This window comes from Monopterus albus, unplaced genomic scaffold (genome assembly GCF_001952655.1).
Source record: "Monopterus albus unplaced genomic scaffold, M_albus_1.0 scaffold263.1, whole genome shotgun sequence".
NCBI lineage: Eukaryota > Metazoa > Chordata > Actinopteri > Synbranchiformes > Synbranchidae > Monopterus > Monopterus albus.
Genome location: NW_018128143.1, coordinates 663,299 through 683,964, shown reverse-complemented (window position 1 = coordinate 683,964; position 20,666 = coordinate 663,299). Strand labels below are relative to the sequence as shown.

General features: G+C 40.7%; 1 protein-coding gene across 10 annotated transcripts in view; it reads left to right on the top strand.

Moving 5' to 3' along the window:
* Window positions 1-20,666, top strand: part of tns1b (tensin 1b) — a 140,519-nt gene that overhangs the window by 20,213 nt on the left and 99,640 nt on the right. For all 10 annotated transcript variants that reach the window (XM_020621631.1, XM_020621624.1, XM_020621629.1 and 7 more), the window contains exon 2: window positions 12,125-12,239. In XM_020621631.1, coding sequence (XP_020477287.1) covers window positions 12,125-12,239 — 115 coding nt within the window. The remainder of the gene's footprint in view (window positions 1-12,124; window positions 12,240-20,666) is intronic.

Sequence of the window (20,666 nt, the reverse complement as noted above, 5' to 3'; positions counted from 1 at the left end):
CCAACCTCTATTTTCTCTCTTGGTCTGTTGCTAGTTGGATTCTCCCCTGTCCTGAGATTACCTCTGATTTGAAAGAAATGTCCCACACGTGGGGTTGTTTTGGAATACAGCAACATTTCTGTTATTTTGTAACATCTGGGCTTATATTGTTTAAATGTTCTTCACTAGGATGGATTTTACCAAGCAGTTTCTTCATGGCTTTATGTTTGATCAGTTGTTGCCATCCTACGGAATATTGCATCTTTGTGTTGCTCTTTGTATGTGTTGCCTCGGTGGTGGCTTGGGTGAAAAAGTATAACCCTTGCTCAGTTGATTTATGAGAGTTGTTGAGCTTTGTGTAACCCCCTTAACACCCATTTCGTTCCTGAAGAGACCCCCAGCCTTTTCCATGCTTCACTGGGCACATTTGTCTACAGCCTCCCGTGGCCTTCTGGTTTTTCCTGGAGGGAATTATGGGATTCAGAAAATTAAATGGGCTTTAGTTTCCCTTTTAAAAAAAATCCCTAATCCAGGGAGAGACTGTCCTCATTTAAAAGATATAGTTTGTGGCAGCATGGTTATTATGACCAACAGGTAAATACGATATAGTGAAGTGATTTTTAGGCAGTGGTTAAATTGGGATTCAAGAGGAGGGGAAGGCCTCGGGTGGGTGTGAGTGGGGGTAGGGGGGCCGACGTGGCCTACTGACCATGTCCTATCTTTATTTCAAATACTGTCTACTTTCAGAGGGGCACTGATCCTCACCTCAGGGCTCAAAAATAACCTTTTCTGTCAGCGTCCCACAGCTGCTCTGAATCCTACTTTTAACAGTCCCAAACTTACAACCATGGTCCCACATTAAGTCCCTGTTTTACATTTTACATTATAAATAGCTTTTTAAAAATCTTTATAAAGGTTCTGCTCGTTATTCTCTGATCTTATGTTCAAATAAATTCTTTTGGCTCATCATCAGTTTTCCTTATTTATAACCTGCTTCTTTTTAGCCATTGGTTCAGTTACCATTTATTGTCATTTATTCTGTAAATGGATCACTCTAAAACGACACTGTAAATGCAAACCTTCTGACTGACATACAGGGGTGGAAATTGAAATAGACACACTTTGAATATGCAGTAAACAGTTAAAAAAAAACTTTTATTTTTAAACACCAAATAAATTTAAGACATCTTCTTTAAATTGGTATTCAGCAGATTTCTATCTGCAGATGTCTATCAGTCCCAGTTTTAAGGCAGAGGAGTTAAAATTCCCTGTAGCCATGTCCACAGAGCTGGACTGGCTCAACTTGATGCTAGATGCTCTCAGACATAAGGTCCACCAGGCCATACTCTGATATGTGGCGTTTTGTTCACTGATGTTATGGCACATGCAGTAACAAGCAGAGTTGTTATCAACTCAAGTAATAGGTTTCTTTACCTGAGCTGTGCTGCCTTTCTGCCTGCTGCCTGCTGTCTGCTGTCTGCTGTCTGTGGAGGAACCTTTTCAGCACTGTCCCTCCTGGTTTTTACCCACAAAAATCCACCTGCTAATGGGCTGCTGCTGGGATTTGGGGATTCAGAGAAGGAGGAAGATGTAGGCCTGTGGGCCGATCAAAACAGGCTCAAGCGGCCCACAGAGGGACTGGGTTTTAGGTAGACAGGTGGAAGATTTCTCCCAGTGTGTTCCAATAGCCAGTCTGACTATGCTGCTTAACAAACAGCTTAGTTTGTCCCAACAAACATCAAATGTGAGCTAACTAGTTAACCAAACTCTTGGAAACCTACTGGGAGCAAAACTGTTATTCTTGTCCTTTAACTGCCATTTGTGGTCACAGGGCTGTTGCAGGTTATATAAACTCACTTTAAAGGCCCTGAAATCCTGGCTTCAAGTATTTCTTGCATTTGTCTTGTTTACCAACCCAGTTTGTATTATTCAAAAAAGCCTTATATGGAAACGTGCCACATGTTGCTTCACTGCCAAAGCAGAACAGAGCAGCCAAGTTACACTTAGGTTAAAGATACAGTATGTTAACAAGACAGTGATTTTACACAGAGAGAAGGCACTGATTAAACCCTTGAAACATGTCACTTCATTTAATCTGATGCCAGAACTTGAGCACACAGTATGTGCATTTGTGTGAGTGAATACAATAGCCCTGGCATCGCGACAAAGCTCTATGCAGAGAGTTTGAGGAAGAGGTGGAGCTTTCTTCCTAAAACCTGTGTTTATTTCTTGACTTTGCCAGTTGTGCATTCAGGATATACTGACATCTCACCAGAGACACCCACAGCGTGCCATGATAATGTCTAACTCTGAATGTGAGACATCTTGTAGATATGCAGTATGAGGCCAAACATTCTGTACTGGAAGTGATACTGACATCATCTAGCTGTGCTGCCTGTGTATTTATGCAGAGAGGTTTGGATTAGGTTTTTAAAGGTTTCAGTTCTGTCGTTCATCATTTTCAGTACTGTAATGTGTTGGATCTATTAGATTTTCCTTATGTTAGGTATTTTAGGCAATGATCCAGAAAAGACTTTTATCTTTTTTGGAAATACAGCATAGGCACTCAGATCTAATCATAAGAACAAAATCCCCCAAAACATGTAATCCCTAGAACATTTTGGCTTTATGGTTTGTTTCATTGGTCTCGTCCAAGAGCCTGAGCTCTTTCCTTTCTTATGATGAACTTTGATTAAACCTGTCTAATCCTTCTGTATCTGTGTTATTAGGCCAGGACCAGTCCTCCGGCTTCTATCTGGTGCTTGTAGCCAACTCTACATGTACAGTACAGTTTATTTTCATAGGCTGCTATATCATAATACTGTGAGAGAATTTTCCGTGTTGTTTTGTTCAACCAGAAGGCTTATGTCGGTTGAATTTGTGATTTTCACTAAAAACAAATGAAACTAACTTTGAAGAGTTGTTTAATATTGGTTTCAAAACACCTACCTCGTTCCAGGACAGGAAATGACAATGTGCTTGTGTTACATTGATAACAAAGCCTACTTTATATTTTGTGCACAGACGAGTTGCACAAAATCAAAAGAACAGGCTAGAGAGGCTAAAGATAAGCACATGAACAATAAGCAAACCAGGACATATCAACAGACTGACTTTATTCTCCACAACAAAATCAATGTGGAATTTGGAGGAGAGTGTAGTTTGTTTTGGCACTAGAACATATGTTTCATTTACTATTTTAACTTTTTAAGATGTTTCACCTGAGGTGTCTGAGGTGCTTTGGCTGATAAATTCACCTCTGAAAACCACATGCACTCTGTCTTGCTTTTCTGTCGGGGTAATTTAAGTATTTTAATAGATGTAATGTATTCAATTTAGATATACTCATTTTTGATTATTAATTAATTAATTTCATTTAAAACTGTCACATTTCATTCAGTATTACTTTCCTTTCCAAACATGACAGGACAGGTTCTTTGGCTTTTCCAAACCATTTGACTTGCAGCCTTTCTGGTAATGACCTGGAGAATCAGTGGTTGAGCTTTTGCCTTGCAAACACACCACATTTCTAACCCAAGTGTGATTACACATCTGGGTCATAATAGACTAAATATGGTTAACATAGTTCTAGTGAAGCTATGTGTGGTCATGGTTCCCATCATTTGTCATATGACTCAGCTTTGACCAAAACGTTGTGCACAGCACAGATGGCAGAATTTACTTTATAAAAATACTTCTGCCAGTAAAATAAAAAGCTGCATTTTATTGTTTTAATCAATTCTAAACTGATCTGTCACAGCTAAGTTTAGAAGTAAAGTCTGAATTTTGTCCTTGGATAATAAAAAGAAAAAAGCTTGCTAGCATGCTTGTTTGTATTTGTAATGTTTGCTGTGGGTGTCACCATTTTATGTTAGCATGCTAACATCTGCTAAGTCCTAAAGTACAGCTCTGATAGGGTGATAGGAATAGTTGAACCAAGGTACTGGATTAAATGTTTGACTTACAGTATATACAGGGTGCACTAGATGAAGACTCAAGGGACTGCTGAAGTTATTACAATTCACCTAAAGGGAGAAGGAATGTTGGCACTGGATGTTCATGCTACTGAATCCAATATTTGACTGACATTGCTATCACCAGAGCCATGCACCTGGCTCGGCTAAAAACAAAGCTTGTATATGCAAATGACACAAATGTTCTGGTCATTATTCAATGAATAGTTTATGGAAATATATTTTTATACCAACCTTTTAGTCTTTGAGCACAGACTTAAGACCTTGAATTAAACCTAGCAATGGGAACAAAATGACAACAGAAGAGATCTACATTAACTCAAAATGCAACACTCTTAAATAAATAGATACAGCCAAGCAAAACTGTTTATGCAGATTGTGCCTTTATTGTCTTTTGGCTGGAGAACTGTCTGCCTCCACCAGGCAACCTTATCATCACCCCTATGCTACATAAAAAGCTGGAGGCCTTACCAAATGCTGACAACTTAGACAAGATGACCACTCTGAGTGCTGCTGCTGATGGTCCATGGAAAGGAAGGGATAGTTTTCCCTCTTCACTTCTGGATGACTGGTTAATTTCCTCCCTGGGATCCACATGTAGAGAGTGGACTTAGAAAGAGGGGTGAGGCAGGCAGGGAGGAAGGAGAGACTGGAATGCATGGGGGTGCATTTTACCCCCAAATGAAAAGCAGGTAACCGTTCATTGTAAGGCCCATTTGGTTAGCGGGGACTCGAGAGTAATTGAAAAGGGAGGAAGGATCTTTTTGGTATTTAGCCATGAATTGCGGCCCGTTGCACTTGTTCTGTAGTGGGCTGCCTGCAATTAGGGATTCACAGACACTTCCCTCTTGAACTGCTGGCTGCATTGTAACATGTCATTCAAATTTAGGTTTGTTAAATACCTCATTGGAACCAGGCTTCTTTTTAGTCGAGGCATTTTATCTGCTCTGTTTTCAACAGGTGAAGACGAAATCACTGCAAAACTCTGGATCAGTTATCTGCAGATATTTTGCTTAAAGAATTTCCACATCAAATCACTAGTGAGATGCTGTGTAGCTCATTTCACAGAGAATTAAACATGCATGATGGTCACACTGACGTTAGCCTGTGAACGAAGTTTGCTTGTGCCATAAGGAAATTAAACTTCTGGTAAACATGGGAGTATGGGTGGGGTGTTTGTAATGAACTGTCATAACAAATTAGTCAGAGGTTCATGTAAGATCACCTAAACTGGGTGTAATACATGTACAATGTTCAGACTTGCAGATGATAGCTAGTTTGTATCAGATGTTAAACAGAAAGGTGTTTGTGTGTGTGTCAACACAGTGGCTCTGGTAAAGCCCTCTTTTGTTGTTTAATCTTGTTTTTTTCATACTTCTGACTTCATCTAGTCTTTTCTTGTTGGGGATTGGCAGATGGCTCATGCACAATAGCCTCTCATGGAGGAGAAGTGACATGTTTCACATCTGATTATGAACCTGTGGTGTGTGTTGCCCACGTGATGGTGTTTTCTTTAGCTATATACAGTAGTTTATAACTGTGGTGTAGCTGGAAATACTTTCAGGGGGTGGGGTAGTTCAAATGAAGTGTAAGTTTCAATATTACTATACTGGAAGCAGTTTATTTCCCAATTTTTTTTAGAATTTGGTTAACTAACATTTATAGATGGCCAGAAAATGACTTGTCAGTCCACTCAGTGATGTAGAGCTGCAACACTCAAGTTCTATGTTTTATGCTCCCATTCATGCTTACTGTTGCAGCCTCTACATAGATTTACAAACACAAGAAGGAGAGATAATAATAATAATATTATCCTGCAAATCTTTTAACAAGTCCAGCCTCTGCATTTTTGGACCTTCCTTGTCCTTGGACATCGCATATTCTGGTTTCAGCTATGCTTCTCAGCTGTACCTGTTCTCTTGAACTTAAATAGGTAAATAAACAATAAGTAAAATACATTTGGCCTTATTTGTTTCAGTCCAAAAGAGTCTGAGAAGAGATGGATGAAAGGTGGTGAAAGTCTGGACTAGATGAGGTGAGAGTGTGTAGGAAAGGTCAAACACTGGGAAGGAAGAGAAGTGAAGAGGGGTCAGAGAGGTTAGTTGGCCCCTGTTAGCTCCTGTTTAGCTGAGAGAGATGAAGAATAGCTTATAACAGGGGGAGCCTTCCCATGCAGTGGGAAGTGAAGCCAAGAGCAAAGGGGTGGTGAGAGGACCTTGGGAGGTATTTTGTGGAGATGAAAAACACTTTGCACTCATCAGCAGTTTGCTTTGTTTGCTTACTCACGGAGTCAGCGAGTGCCATATAATACTGTATATATACACAGTCCACACACATGCTGTATATAAACAATCACAGATGAAAACATGTGGCGGTCACCCCATTGTGTCTCATTAAAATGTCCATCCGTGCATATGGTGTCCCATATGACAGGCGGTGGCGTCAACGGCTGATTAGTCTAGTTGACTGGAGAGCTCTCGTTTAGTCTTCTGGCTCCACCAGGATGAATAATAGCATCTGGTTGGAGGGGGTGATGATGTTGTGTGTGTGTGTGTGTGTGTGTGTGTGTGTGTGTGTGTGTGTGTGTGTATGTTTCACTGGCTTCATCCAGACTGTAGGACGTTCCTGTGACACTGAATGGGAGGCCAGGTTGTTTGTGCTTGTCTTTTAATAGCAGCATTCATATACAGTATGTCTGTCAGCCTGGCTCCCTGTGAATGAACCTGACTTTCTCTCTGTATTGCTGACATTGTCTTTCAGCTCACACTACATCACTTTGTTCCACATGTAAACCTGTTAGAGCTCTGACATTTTTCCAGTCCGTATGAAGACCATCACATGAGGTTTGTGGGCACCATAGTAATCTCAGTCAGTGAAAAACTGGCATTAAAGATGGAGTATACTGTATTTTGCTATTGTTGTTACTCGGTGTGTGTCCTTTCATCACGGTTTTGTATATTGTTAAACAAAAACACAGTCCTGTACAGTGTTAGGTCTAAGTGGAAAAATGTGAACATGAAGGCCAAACGTCAGAGGTTACCTGGACCGTTGCACTGTCCTGTGATTTGTATTCACTCTGTGCATGTGTGTATGCAACATGGTTCCATGTGTATATGAGGTAATCCTGAAAGTGAATGTGTAATCAGAGGTGAAATCATTGTGTGTTTTTATGTCTTTGCATGACTCACACATTCAAAGCGGTTCTGAGTTCTAAACTTGAGGGGAAAAGCAGTTCCTGGTTACTTTATTCAGCTGGAATGTCTGTCGCACAGCAGAGTCTGGGAAGGTTTATCTCCATAATATAACATTACCTAACACACACTGAGGCTACTCAGGGTGAACAGCTGCCCAGCACCAAATGGTGCACAAACACTATTTTCATTTCAATTCAATTCACTTCAGTTTTATTGTATCACACCAAATCACAACAAAAGTCATCTCAGGACATTTTACAAAATAAAGTCTAGACCTTACTATTATTAGTAAGGCTAAAAGGTCCAAGCCAGAAATAGAAAGGAATCGATATTGCTTACTTTAATCAAGTACACAAAACACAACTCCAAATGAATGTTAGCTACCGTAGCTGTTAAAGAAGTTAATGCTTTTCACCATAAAAAAGGGACCTCAATTTTTGTTTGAGATTTGCTATAGCTGGTTTAGACCTTTTGAAAAGAATATCGGTCTAAAATGTGTAGTGGAGTGCTCTAGGCTAATTCAGCACCTTCCTGAAGGTTCCAGCCTTCAGGTGAAATGAAAAGTGACATAGCAAAAATGCCCTGGGTAATTAGAAGATATTCTGCAAACAGCACTAGAAAGGGCCAATCTAAACATACCATTGTGTTGATAAAAACTCATGCACACCCAGTGTTGGAACAAATCATAAGATTTATTGGAAAACTAAATCAGCAGTAGAGGAATGGAAAATGCTGGCTGGAGAACTTTCTCTTCTTTAAGGCCTTTTTTATGCAGTGGGGATAAAGTGGAAAAGTAGGATGGGATGTGAAAGATGGCTGGGCATGCATGTGCGTGCATGGATGTAAAAGTGTGCTTGTGTGTGTGTTTGCACATTTTTATGCACAGGAGTGCCTGTTTTGCTCATGTGTGCTAATGAGTGTGAGGCAGGAGATTATGAGGGCGTCTCTAAGGGAACGGGAATCTGTTCCCAGGGGCTGTAGTGCCTGAGCTGAAGGGGGTATGTGTACAACCTGACCCCAGCTTTCAGGGGTCCCGATTGCCTGTCTGAAACCATTTCCTTCTTTTGTGGTCCGCTTGAGTGTGAGTGTGTGAAGTGACTATGATCGACTCGGCCATTTGTATGCCCCTGCAACATGCTGAAACAAGAAAGAGTCAGCCAGGCCTGTCTTTAACTTTTTAATTCTGTGCTCCTCAACCCCATAGTGGTCCTTGTCATCCACGTCTCCACAAGCGACTCCTCATATACCCCAGGCACCCCCCAAACAATAAACCCTAAACACTGGGTGCATTGCTAATGACTGGAAACAATTAAGGGCTCACAAAGGGGAGTGTCCTTCCTTTATTGCTCCATACCATATTTACAAAGTATTTTAAGGTTAAATGACTGAGGCTGGATTTCTGGTAAGGGCAAGAGGACTAAATAGACCAGCCCATTGAGGAGAGCTTCCCTTTGTTTGGCCTAGCAAAGAAGCCTGTCTTGGGCCATTTTACTAATATTGGGATTTAAAATCTTAAAGTTGAGTATTCCCATGCACATCATACCCTTGAACCTCAGGTTGCTCAGTCTACTCCCAGAAATAAGACAATGAGAAATGTACAAAGAAGAAAAGTGGTGAAGAAAAGAAAACAAGTGGTTGACTGAGCCTCCCCACCAGTGTCTGTCCTACTGGATAAGCCCATGATGTGTGAATGGGCAGGGGTGGGAGAGAGTGAGAGGAGTGGTCAGTGAGGCCACTGAATAGACTCCTTGATTGAGACATTCTGCCTGTTTAACACAGGCATGTAGGTGTGTGTAAGAGAGCACAATTTACACACACACACGCACATAAAGGTATTTTGCACTGGACTACATTATAATTAAAGGTGTTCCTAATATTCTGAAAATATAGAGACACCTCTAAATATCATGTAGTCCGGTACAACACCACTTTTAACTATGACCTCAATAATAAACATGTAATTGAATTTATATATTTATGACAAAACCTGAAACATTTTGAGCTTCATAAACACAGATGTTAAGGTGGAAGTGTTGCACTGAAGTGCATACGATTGTACAGGTGAACCTAACAAAGTTTCTGCTCAGGGAACCCTGTTCAAACTGCTGACAGTATTGTCTCCTTTTATGTTGGCGGCTGATTCCTAAACAGTCTCAAAGTGAAATCAGTGAATGGTGTTTGGTCATAACAGTCTGCTTACTGCCTCATTTCAGATGGATCCATTTCCACAAAGCCCAGTGTTGACAGAGCAGAGAAATATTTGAATTACTACAGTACACCAGTCCACCTTGAAACACCACAGACAGATACATGCATTCACCCCACAAATGCCTCAAACACTCAGAGTACCATTAAATCCACTTATCACCCCTTCCCAATACCCTGAAATCCAGATTCCCAGCCCAGCAGATGCCAGCCGGAGACTTGGCATGGCAGCACTGTGGATAACACTATGTGTGAAAGCCAGGCAGGGACCTCCGCCCCTCCCTAGGAAAGCCCCCTTGCCAACATGGCGGGTCCTGCACAGCCGTGATCATTATTTCAGTCTAACCCGATTAAGCTAATCACATTATGCTGTGGTAAGGCGTAGCTGGGAGAAGGAATGAAGGGTCGGCCGTCCTGCAGTTGCCATGTGGCTCTGAAATACAAATGCTGAACTGTCACATGGAACTTGATAAATATCAGAGGTAATAACAGTTCTAAATCTCCATATTGTGGAAAAACACCAAATCTGAGAATCTCTCATGTATAATTATACAGTAGCTTATATGTTATGCAGTGCACCATGTTATTAGCTTTTAGAAGTGGGTTCTGGTATTTTCTATTTTGGTTACACCATCTTCTTGCAAAATGGCAATGTTCTGATGTCAACTTTCCTCTAGCAACATCACAGAGGTGACATTTTTTGGCCTGTAGTGAAAAGTCTTAGACCTACCAGATGGATTGCCATGACATTTTGCACAGATATCTGTGGTACCCTAATGACAAAACCTGATGACTGTGGTGATCTTTCAGTTTTTATCTAGCACCATCACTGGGTCAAAGGTTTAACAGTAATTTGGTTTATGACCGAATACCTGCAAAATTAGAGAGATTCCCATCGGCCTCGGCTGTACATTGTTTTTAATGCTAATTAGCAATTGATAGCATGCTAACACCCTAAACCAACATAGTGAACATGTTAAACAATCCACCAGCTACATCAGAATGTTAACATGTTTACATTAGCAATAGTAATAGTAGTTTATAGTCCAGATAATGTTGCTACTGTCACTGTACCAGACCTGATAAAGCTCCTTCAGAGAAGACAGTGCACAACTATTTTCATAACTAGTTTTTGACAACCTAATGAGAATACAACAAAATGTATAATGAGACCATTTAAACATCTGGATTCATAAGGTCTCATTATGAAAGCTGTATGTTAGCTGTACCCTACTCTGCCTGGAAATAAGACCTAATGGGAAACAGACGAGGGGCTCAGCAGTTATTTCTGCTAATAACAGGAGAGAAGAAAGCAACTCTCAAGGATCAGAGTGTGCAAAGTAGTCTGCTTTACCATTTGACTGTTAGCTCTGATTGCAGACCCTAAGCTGCTTTTCCAACACGTTGCCTTTTAGATTTGATGAGAAGAGAAAAAAATGGTTCATTAGTGGTTATTAGGGTATTGTGGTTTTGTAGTCTGGAAATTCTTTCAGGCAGGGGACTACCAGATTTTCCCTACCATGCCTGATGATTCTATGGTCTTCCCATCCACATGGAGCCTTGTAGCTCTGTCCAGCCTTGACATTTAATGGAAGCCTCATGGTTGAATACCTTCTTAAACTGGAGCTTCTGTCTTAGAAACATCCATATTCTATCTTTGTTCCCTGTGAAGAACATATGTGCATTTTAGGGCATTTAGTTGCACTTTGTATAGGTACAGCAAAGACATAAGGTACGTTCAAGTAAAAACAGTGATCTATACATATACAGTAAAGTCTGCATTCTGATGTGCCAGGAAGGCCTAGGGACATGAAATCACTTTAGAAATGTTTATGTATCAGAAGGCTGTATAATGATGCCCCTGTCTCTTATGTTCTTTATGTTTTAATTTGGCTCTTTAACTGCACAGTCAAACCAAAGCAAGTCAGTTTTGCCAGTTTCAACTCTGTTAATTGGTTAATTGTGGGTTATGTGAAATATCATTTGTTGTACTGTATTTGACACAGTATAAGACTGGTGATGCTAAGTCTTTTTACTGCATAATAACTACAATATTAAAATTGTGTAGGACTGTCAGGCTTACAGGGGGATTCACTGGACCATCGTGTCCTTGGAAATTAACCTCAAAGCCAAATTGGGAACCAGTTTAACAAATAGACTGCATTAATGACGCCACGTCTCCCTGTGGTCATCCATTAGAGGCAAATGGAAACATAATGCAGGCTTCTTGTAAAGACACAATAAGAAACACCAGACAACCAAAGCTTGACTTTTCTGTTTGCTCTCCAGCCTTGTTGAATGCCAAGTTTACAAAGCAGACAGGAAACAGGGTTAAATGGTATACAGTAGAGGAAAAACAGCCGGTTGCAGACAGACACTGGCATGTTTACCAGGGGTGGGGAGCACTCCAAAGAGCTGTACAAAACACCTGCAAGGAGGGAATGGAGCTGACAGGGTTAAAGAAGAACAACAGCAGAGATTAGGCGGTGCTCTCGTTTTTTTTAGTTCTGTCTGCCTAAGCCCCCATAATCTTACTGTCTGGGTGATGTTTAGAGGACATTTACACACACAATGCTAAACACACAGGGGGTCGCCTCTAAGATGCAAATGTGGGTTAACTTTATATGTAAATAAAATAAAATGATCCTATTGGAGAGGATATACTGTAGAACATTTAAAGGATAAAACTCCCACCTCATACAATCACTGAAATCCTGCCAGGTCGCAACATTTTAGCACTAACATTCCATTTTCTTGTTTTCTGAACTGCAGCCAGAGGAGCTGGAGGTGCTTCATTCTCATACTTTCCGTGTGAAGACTTTCAAGAAGACCAAGCACTGCAGCGTTTGTAAGCAGGCCATCAGCCAGGACGGACTCATCTGCCGAGGTCAGTCATCCCCTGAAACTCTGGGCTTTTGGCCTAACACCTAACTGTTCTTGTGGTGGTTCTACTGACATTCATTTTATTTCAGTCACTTTTGAGAATAACTAGACTCTGCTGAATGTTTAAAGGTACAGTAAGAACAGATCATTGACGGTGGGCAGGATTCTCTTTCTATTTACATTATGCATTAGGGTTGTAATGAGCTGGGAAGAAAACTGTGACTGTGTGGAGGCTGTAGCGCTGTCAGTGTATCCTTCTGTACAACAAGCAGCTGGTCATTTTGTAGTTAGGAGTAAGATCTTGTCACATCCTATTTTGACAGTGTTCATTAAAAGTTGACTTTCAGCCCTGCCACACTTGGTCAGAAATGTGATGGGCTAATGTTTTAAAGGGAAACAAGCAACATAATCAACATTCAGCAGACACATGACCTGTTTTCATTTACCCAGATCGCGCCCGCTGAGTGCTAAGGCCTCTGTGGGAATCTGCAATAACTGCTTTGACCTGCTGAGACAGTGAAGTCAATATCTGTTTCAACATCCATCAGTGGTCTGAATGAGGGGTCATCTCTGTGTCAGGGTTTAGTCGGCTAAGTGACAGCGGAGGGTAAAAGAAGACACAAAAAGGCTAAGGGTTAACAGCGTCTCAGGTTCCTGTTGACAGAAGAGGCAGCGTGGTGGACTCTGAGTCACCAAGTGATTTATATGGTGGCCCCTAGTGACAAAGCTCATACAACAGAGAAAGCCCAAACATTACAGAAACATGAAACACATACAGCACATCTCCAGAATGTTTGTTCTTTGACTTCTGTACGTGCTTTGTTTCTAAGGTCCACCTTAGATGTTGGTGCTTTGGTTGATGCAGTAATATTGTATAGATAATACTGTAGATGGAGCCATGTTTTTCCCATTTGAAAAATGTACACCATAAAGTGTTTTTCTTGTTTATTTTTCACAGTCACATAACAATTTGGCTGGTTCCTAAGTAAATCTTACTTTCTGTGTTTATTTTCTTTTAACTAATGTACCTTCACCAGGGCCCCAGAGTCAAGCAGTATTTTGTGCTTCCATTTTTTAATTGTTACTTTTATTTTTTGCCTATATGATGGCAGTTGAGTGTGAGTGAAGAATTGTGGGAAACATTTGAACAGCTGCAGAAAATTAACCGACTTTAATGTGGACACCTTCTTTGAAACAGTCATGATGCATTAAACCTTTCCCATCTGCTACAGGGTTAACACACAACTGAAGAGTATACAACCCTGGTCTGCTCAGCATAACATGCTACAGGGGAAATGTCTGTTTTCAGATAGATAATGTCAAATGAAACTACGCGTAAGTGGCTGGATGTTTGGTTTGGCACACTGGGGGAATTTGCAGCTTCCCAAATGTCACACAGGACAGGTTCAGCTGTATCAAGGACACATGTTAGAACACATGAGCTTTCTCTGCAAGACAGTATTTTTGGACTCCTAAAGGCTGTTTGACAGAATTACATGTTACTAGGCTATATTTGTGTGCAGGCCCATGCTCATGCTACTGTAGAAGAGTGGTCAGTTCTGATAAATGTTGTCAGCCAGATAAATAATGATATGATATGGTGTGGTTCTGTCTGCTCCAGCTACTGTAACCCGTGCAATATGTATATACTGTATATTGAATGTGACTACTTCACTATTTTGGAGGGGAAATACTTGAAGGGGTACTCAACCATTTTTACACGTGGAGATCCTTTCACAGCAGAACTTTTTGGAACAGCTGTTTCTTCAGAAAGTATCCAGACCCCTTCACTTTTTGCAGACTTCATTGTGTTGCAGAGAAAAACAAGACAAATCCTGTATACTGCTCACCTCTTGGACTCACTTTACTGTTGACATTTTGGTCTGAAGACCTTCTTCTGGAAAAATACATCAAACACAACTATGCTACTATCTATATATAGACCACGGAACTGGTCCAGGAAAAAACCCTCCAGCAGCAATGACGACAACAAACACTCCTTGTATATGCACACAATGCACAATGATGGTCATTATGTAAAATCTGGAGTTCTTATCAGGTTAATATCTAATATAATAAAATACCTAAATATCACAAAGTCAATATTGCCTATGTTTATTTGAGAGTAAGACCAAAAATAAATTTTTACTTATAAAAAGAATTGCTCTAAATGTGGAAATCACATGTGAAAACTTCTTACCAATACAAATGTCAGATAACAGACTACAATAATAAACTCAACCAGTATATAAAATATATAATGGTTTTGTCTGCAGTACTGATCACTTTGGGGTTTTTGACTGCTGTGTCAGATGAGAGAGAAAAACAGTGAAATAAGATGAACATTTAAAATTGAAATAGATGATGCAGGAATGTAATGTAACACCAAGAGAATCCTTGTTCAGAATGAAGCCTGCCAGCATCAGTCACACGTACAGCGCTTCCCTTCTGCTGCTCCTGTTTACTCACATTCTCCAGTCACATAGTCGTGTAACAACCGGAGCACTTCAACTTCCTCTTTTTTCAGCAGTTGCCACGATACAAGCTGTAAGTTATTTTGACAGTAGCATGCTGACGTAGGTCAGGACGCCATTTTCCTGTAAAACAGTGACAGAAAAAGCCCTCAGTGGTAGGGCAGTTTTGGAGAAACAGATCCTGAGGGCAGGAATCGGCTTTTCTATTCATTCTCTGTAGTGCAGCTCAGATTAAATGGATGATTTGAGTTTAAGGACAGGTCATTAAAGGACTTTTGTGTTCTAAAATGGTAATGCAGCACAAGTCAGAATATGGTCAGAGACTTTAGCGCTAGTTTATAAAAAGTTATGAAAATATTTTTTGTAGTTTTAACCTTAGTTTGTCCCGTAAACCGAAGGAAAACACAAATATACTGGGTCAGACTGTGTCTGCTTCTACAGTTGCTCCATTTAACTTTTGCACAGCAGCATACAAAACCTTTCTAGCTTGAAGAAAACATGATAAACCACTGTTAAACAAATCTACAAAGATTGTTTGGACTGTTTTTCTACAAAGGGTGTAGCTCTCCTGTTCTGAGGCAACTGGTTTGTCCTTGTTCTGGAGGAGACCACACCGCCGTCCCCTAGTCCAGTGTAAACACTGATTTTCAAAGACTGGCTGGAGACGTACTACAATAGCAGGTGTGTGTGAGTAAGGGAGAGTGAAGGTTATCATAGCTCTGTTCTTGGCTACTGAGCTCATATAGTTGGCATGCAGCAAAACCCAGTGAGGATTAAAACACACACATGCAGAACTGGCTGCATATAAAGGGACATTTTGAGTTTGCAAAAACATGTTACTTCGGTATATAAACTGACTGGCTACTCTAAATTGCCCCTAGGAGTGAGTGTGAGTGTGTGTGTGGTTGTTTGTCTACATGTCAGCCCTGTGGTAGACTGGCGTCCTGTCCAGGGTGGACCCCGCCTCTCACCCAGTGTCTTCTGGGATTGCGCTGCCTCTCTTGTTGCCATTCCTTCCTTTGGCCTAATAAGCCAAGTACATGGACATTGTTTTTTGTGCATGTGCATGATGGATAGTGACTGTCTCCCAGTCTAATATCATTATCCTTAGTCTGCTAAAGTGACCAGAGCACTGACAGAGGACACACACTCACTGTGCTGATAGAATGAACAGAGGAGGTTTAGTGTTGTTTCTGACAATGCAAAATTCAATTTCTTCTTCTCTATCTACTCACTAGTTTGTTTCATACAGTGTTCTGTACAGTACATGCACTGTACATGCCTGCCTGTGTTCTCACAAAACTGTTCAGCTGCTTAAATGAAACTATGACTGAAATCTGGTTTGCAGAGAAACTTGACAACAAATGTAAAGGAGCACGGCTCCAGCAGAAGCAGCTTCAGAGCAGCTACTACTGCAAATAGGGTGTCACCTGTTGGCTGAGGCCAAACATTACTGCTGAACTGTACTTGAACCTTTTTAAGACTTGGGGCTATTGAAATGAGTTGGTTGTGCAGCTAAACAGGTGCATGTCCAAGGCAAATTAAGGTACCCATCTGAAATGGGTATTAGCTCATATAAATCAGCATTCAGTAGCAAATACACTGTGATACATCCTTGGTAACGTTGATAGAACAGGATGGAATAGCTGATTTGAAGACCACTGTAAAGTCTGTAGTAAATGACTACTTTGCTGATTGCTTCATTTCCTTAGATCCATTTAGCCTTCTTAGCATTGCTCTCTGCTCTTTGGTCTGTGGAACCTGTTGCCTGAATTTTGTAGTGTTTTCTCTGCAGCCGTTTCACTGTCTGCCAGTTCCCTTTCACAAAAGAGCATTCCAACTTAAATTGGGTCTTGCCTAGTTAAATAAATGTAAAAATAATAAACATTATCATCATGCATAAGACAAAAAAAAAAGAATATTAATGGGAGCTGACCTCATGGAGAACATTTATATGTATATTTTTAATTTACACAGTTATTTTATAGTATGAATGATACAAATATTCATTTCTTCAATGAAAATCAATACGTTTTGTTCATGCTGGGTAGTTTTAAAAATGTATTTCCAGCAGTTTGAAGGTTTGACCCTAGAAAAAGCAAATGAGGTCCATTTAGGAGCTCTTCTGATGCCACATGATTAATCAGCACATGAAGATGTGAACCTGAGAGTTATTAATTGTATTATTATTTATAGTCTGAAGATACCAAAATGCCAGGTTTTGAAGTTCAAGGGATAACAGCAAATGTTACATATGAGACATGGAAATACACAAGCACTCCAGCTGATTTTGTCAAACATTTTTGTGCAGACCAATGCTGTACAGATGTGTTTTCAAATTGTTAACTATTTTTATTTATGTTCCCTCCAAAATAACTTGCAGTGCTGCTGCTCTTAAACCAGCCATTTACAAAAATGCATGCCAGGTTCAATAATCTGCAGAAAAGGATGGATGTTCATACAGAAAGTGCTTCACATACTGCACAGTTAAACTGCTGCTTATCAAAGGCCAGGTGCCGCCTAGTTCACCTCCCACCTGTAGCTTCACTTAAAACCACCAGGTGGCAGCAGACTCCTGTGTTACTAATAAAGTACCAGGTGAACAAACTACACAGGGTGTTGAAGTCCTGTGTAAATTTCCATAGCGTTCATCGCAGCCCCCAATCCTGAACTTGTGCAGATTGTTGAATGCATATTTGTCAGGCTTCTTGTTATATTTACATGTTAATTTACTGTGTTTTGGTGGATACAGATTGTATCAGAGGAAACAGCTGGTTCAGCCAAACAAACTCTGACTAATATTCATGGTGACATAAAAACAGACAGACAGGTAAACAAACAGAAGTTGGGTTTTGTTAGGAACAAGCAAACAGATCTGAGTACACAAAATGATTCCATGGGAACTCTCAGTCAGGATTTGCTCTGCTCTCCTTCTCTGTTTTGGGGGATCTCCCATGTTAAGAAAACCTTAGCAGCTGGATAAAGGTGGGGCTTTACCCACAGATACTCAGCACAGGCAGGAGTTTTGGTTGGGGAACATCTGTGGGCTGAATGATGACACCCATATATGAGTCAAATGAGGGATAGTAGTGAGTGTGGATCAGTCATTCCAAACATGAGTACTTCATAGAACTGCAAGGAGTGCACATAAAGAACAACTGGGTTTCAGAGCAACTGTGTAGGTGCATAAAACATTAGGGCTTTCTTCAGCTGTTTTAAAGGAAGGTATAGAGGTCATGAGCAGTTTGCAGTTTGCAAGACTTTGGTATGGCGGCCACTTCCAGAGGGTATACTGCATGACCTGAAAGCTGGTTTGGCACCAATACTGTACTCCCAGCCATCTCGAATGTTATCACACATTTAATGGCCATTATCCGTTGTTATCACACCCATAGTTATGATTCAGAGAAAGCAAACTGCACCTACCGGAAGGTGCATATCACTGATACTTATTATAATTAGGTGACCTCTAGCAGCCCTAACAATTGTGACTGGAGCAACAGTCACTGATGTTGATGCGGTATAAACAACAACAGAAACAGGAAGTCAAGGCAGATGGGTGGATAACAGAACACAGGACATTGAAACAGGAAACAGCTGTTCATGTCCCGTTTCAAACCAATAGTTGATGTAGTTAGATATTTCAACCACATCCGTGATCGTCCGTAAACTTATTTAACTAGTCTTTGTGTATAAACCTACTACACCCTGATGTTATTATTGTAACCATCACAAAGGTTCAGCATGCGCTAACAGCATACTGAGCCTACCAGGAGGTGGAGTAGGGCCCTAATAATCCACATGTACACTGTGTTTCCGATAAGAAACCGAGCACGACCATTTAATGGCGTGATAACATTTGATGCGATTTGATATATATATCTGTTCATTTCATTAAACATATATATGTGTTTGTATATATATTTCTGTGTTATAAAATCCCATGAAAAGACAAATGCCAACTGTGTCAGTCCATCTCTCAGTACTGTTGATGGGCCTGCCCCCCCCTCTGGCACTCAGCCTGAAGCTCATTGGTTCCAAAAGAAGACGTGAATTTTTAAACACAAGTAACAAATGATTTACTAAAATAGCTGAATGCATTTATTGTGGACTTTTTCAGCTGTGGATATGTGCACATCTGCTGTGTTTCAAAATATTTCCAGCAGCAGGATGGTGTGTGTTGGATTGCCTCAGCATAAACTTCAGTGCCATTGTTTATTGTAATGAAGGAGCATGTCTTCCAGTGCACCAGTGTGTCTCACTGATGTGTTCTTAATTATTTTTGAACAACAATGGAGCTTTGTGGCACAGAGGAATAAGAAATGTTTGGCTTAGGATTAGCGAAGACTAAAAAGAAAACATTTTAAAAGGCTCAGAGTTTTGGTTGGTACATTGTAAGTACAGTACATGTGTTGATGCTCACGCGTTTGTGATCGCGCATGAAAGCCGGAGAAGAGAAGAGAGAGAGGGATGGAGAGAGTGAGAGCAAGGGGAGGGGGAGAGGAAATTCTCCAGCCCTGCCCTCTGACTGTGTTCAGTGTTAGGGGGCCCAGCCCAGCCTTGTGGGAGTATACACTCCTTCCAAGACACCAGGGGAAGGAAATCACTGTGCCTCAGTCACACCCCCCACCTCTGACACTTTTTGCCTCTGATGTTATATAATATACCACAAACTCAAAGTCAGATAGCACCTAGTGTTTCACGCTCCTCATCTCCTCATTCTGACCTAGTCCCATCCCTGCTGTTCTCTCATTGTCATGTGAGCGGTTGATGCACCCCTACTCTATTATTCATCCTTTCCGCTGTGTTTATTCTCCAAAGCTTCAACTTCCTAACAAGGTAAAGCCTATCCAGAGCACTCTGGGCTAGACACTGACACCCAGTATGGAAGCCCTGTTTCTTCGCACGTGGCTCGAGAGTGTTGTTTACTGGGGACTCACGTGCTGGGAACGGCACTGGACATCGTCTGGATGGACAGGCACATAGCAAACAGCCATGTATGTTTGAATTCCTTAACCATGAGAGCATACCATGGATCTAATGTCACATCCAGCATATCAGAAGTACTTTGTGCAGGCTTCAGTGCACGTTCAAGTAAAAGTAGTGATCACACAGCATAAAAATGCTGTGGTAAAATATCATAGGTGACAGTTCTCATTACATACAGGATTACTATTATTTTGTCACTACTTACTGCATTATAAGCAGCATTAAAATGTTGTAGCCGTTACGATGGAAAAAAGTTCATGTTAAACATTTCTTAAAAAGGTAAAATCCTAAAGGCCGTGCACTGGTACATCTACACAGGTGTTTTTACTTATTGCCTAAGTTGTACCATGCTTGAATTTATGTTGTTGTCAGGACAGGGCAACTTACCCAAAGATCATGATTAGAGCATAGAGTTTGGGGAAATCTTGTAATTCCTAACGTACGCCTGACTACAGGTCCAATCAGCCAGGGCAATTGAAAACTCATGTAGGGGACCAGAGCCTTTGATTTGTCATACAATTAATAATTACAGTAGTTTTAAAGCACAAGATCTTTCTCTGAATTATAGTGAAGTAGATGAAGATAGCATAATGTGGAAATACTAATGTAACGCACAAATACTTCAAATTTGTACTTATGGTACAGTACTAGAGTAGAGCAGTAGTAGTAGAGTGTGCTTATTTTAATTGGTATGTTATTATGCAAAACAAAAAAACAAAAAAACACTCCTATGCAGGTCAAAGACAGCTGTCTTTTAGTTGTTTTTACTCATAACAATTGTAATAATCAGTATTTGTTTTTAAGTATTTATCAGCTGGAAATACTGTACTACATGATAAATGGACTGCATCATATAAGACTTTCTATAGCAGTGGTTTACAGCTGCCTGTCAGGGCCGCTCGGCGGCCGCTGCCTCTCCTCCGTCCTTCTCTCCTCTGCTCTCTCTATCCTGTGGGCTCTGCACCTCA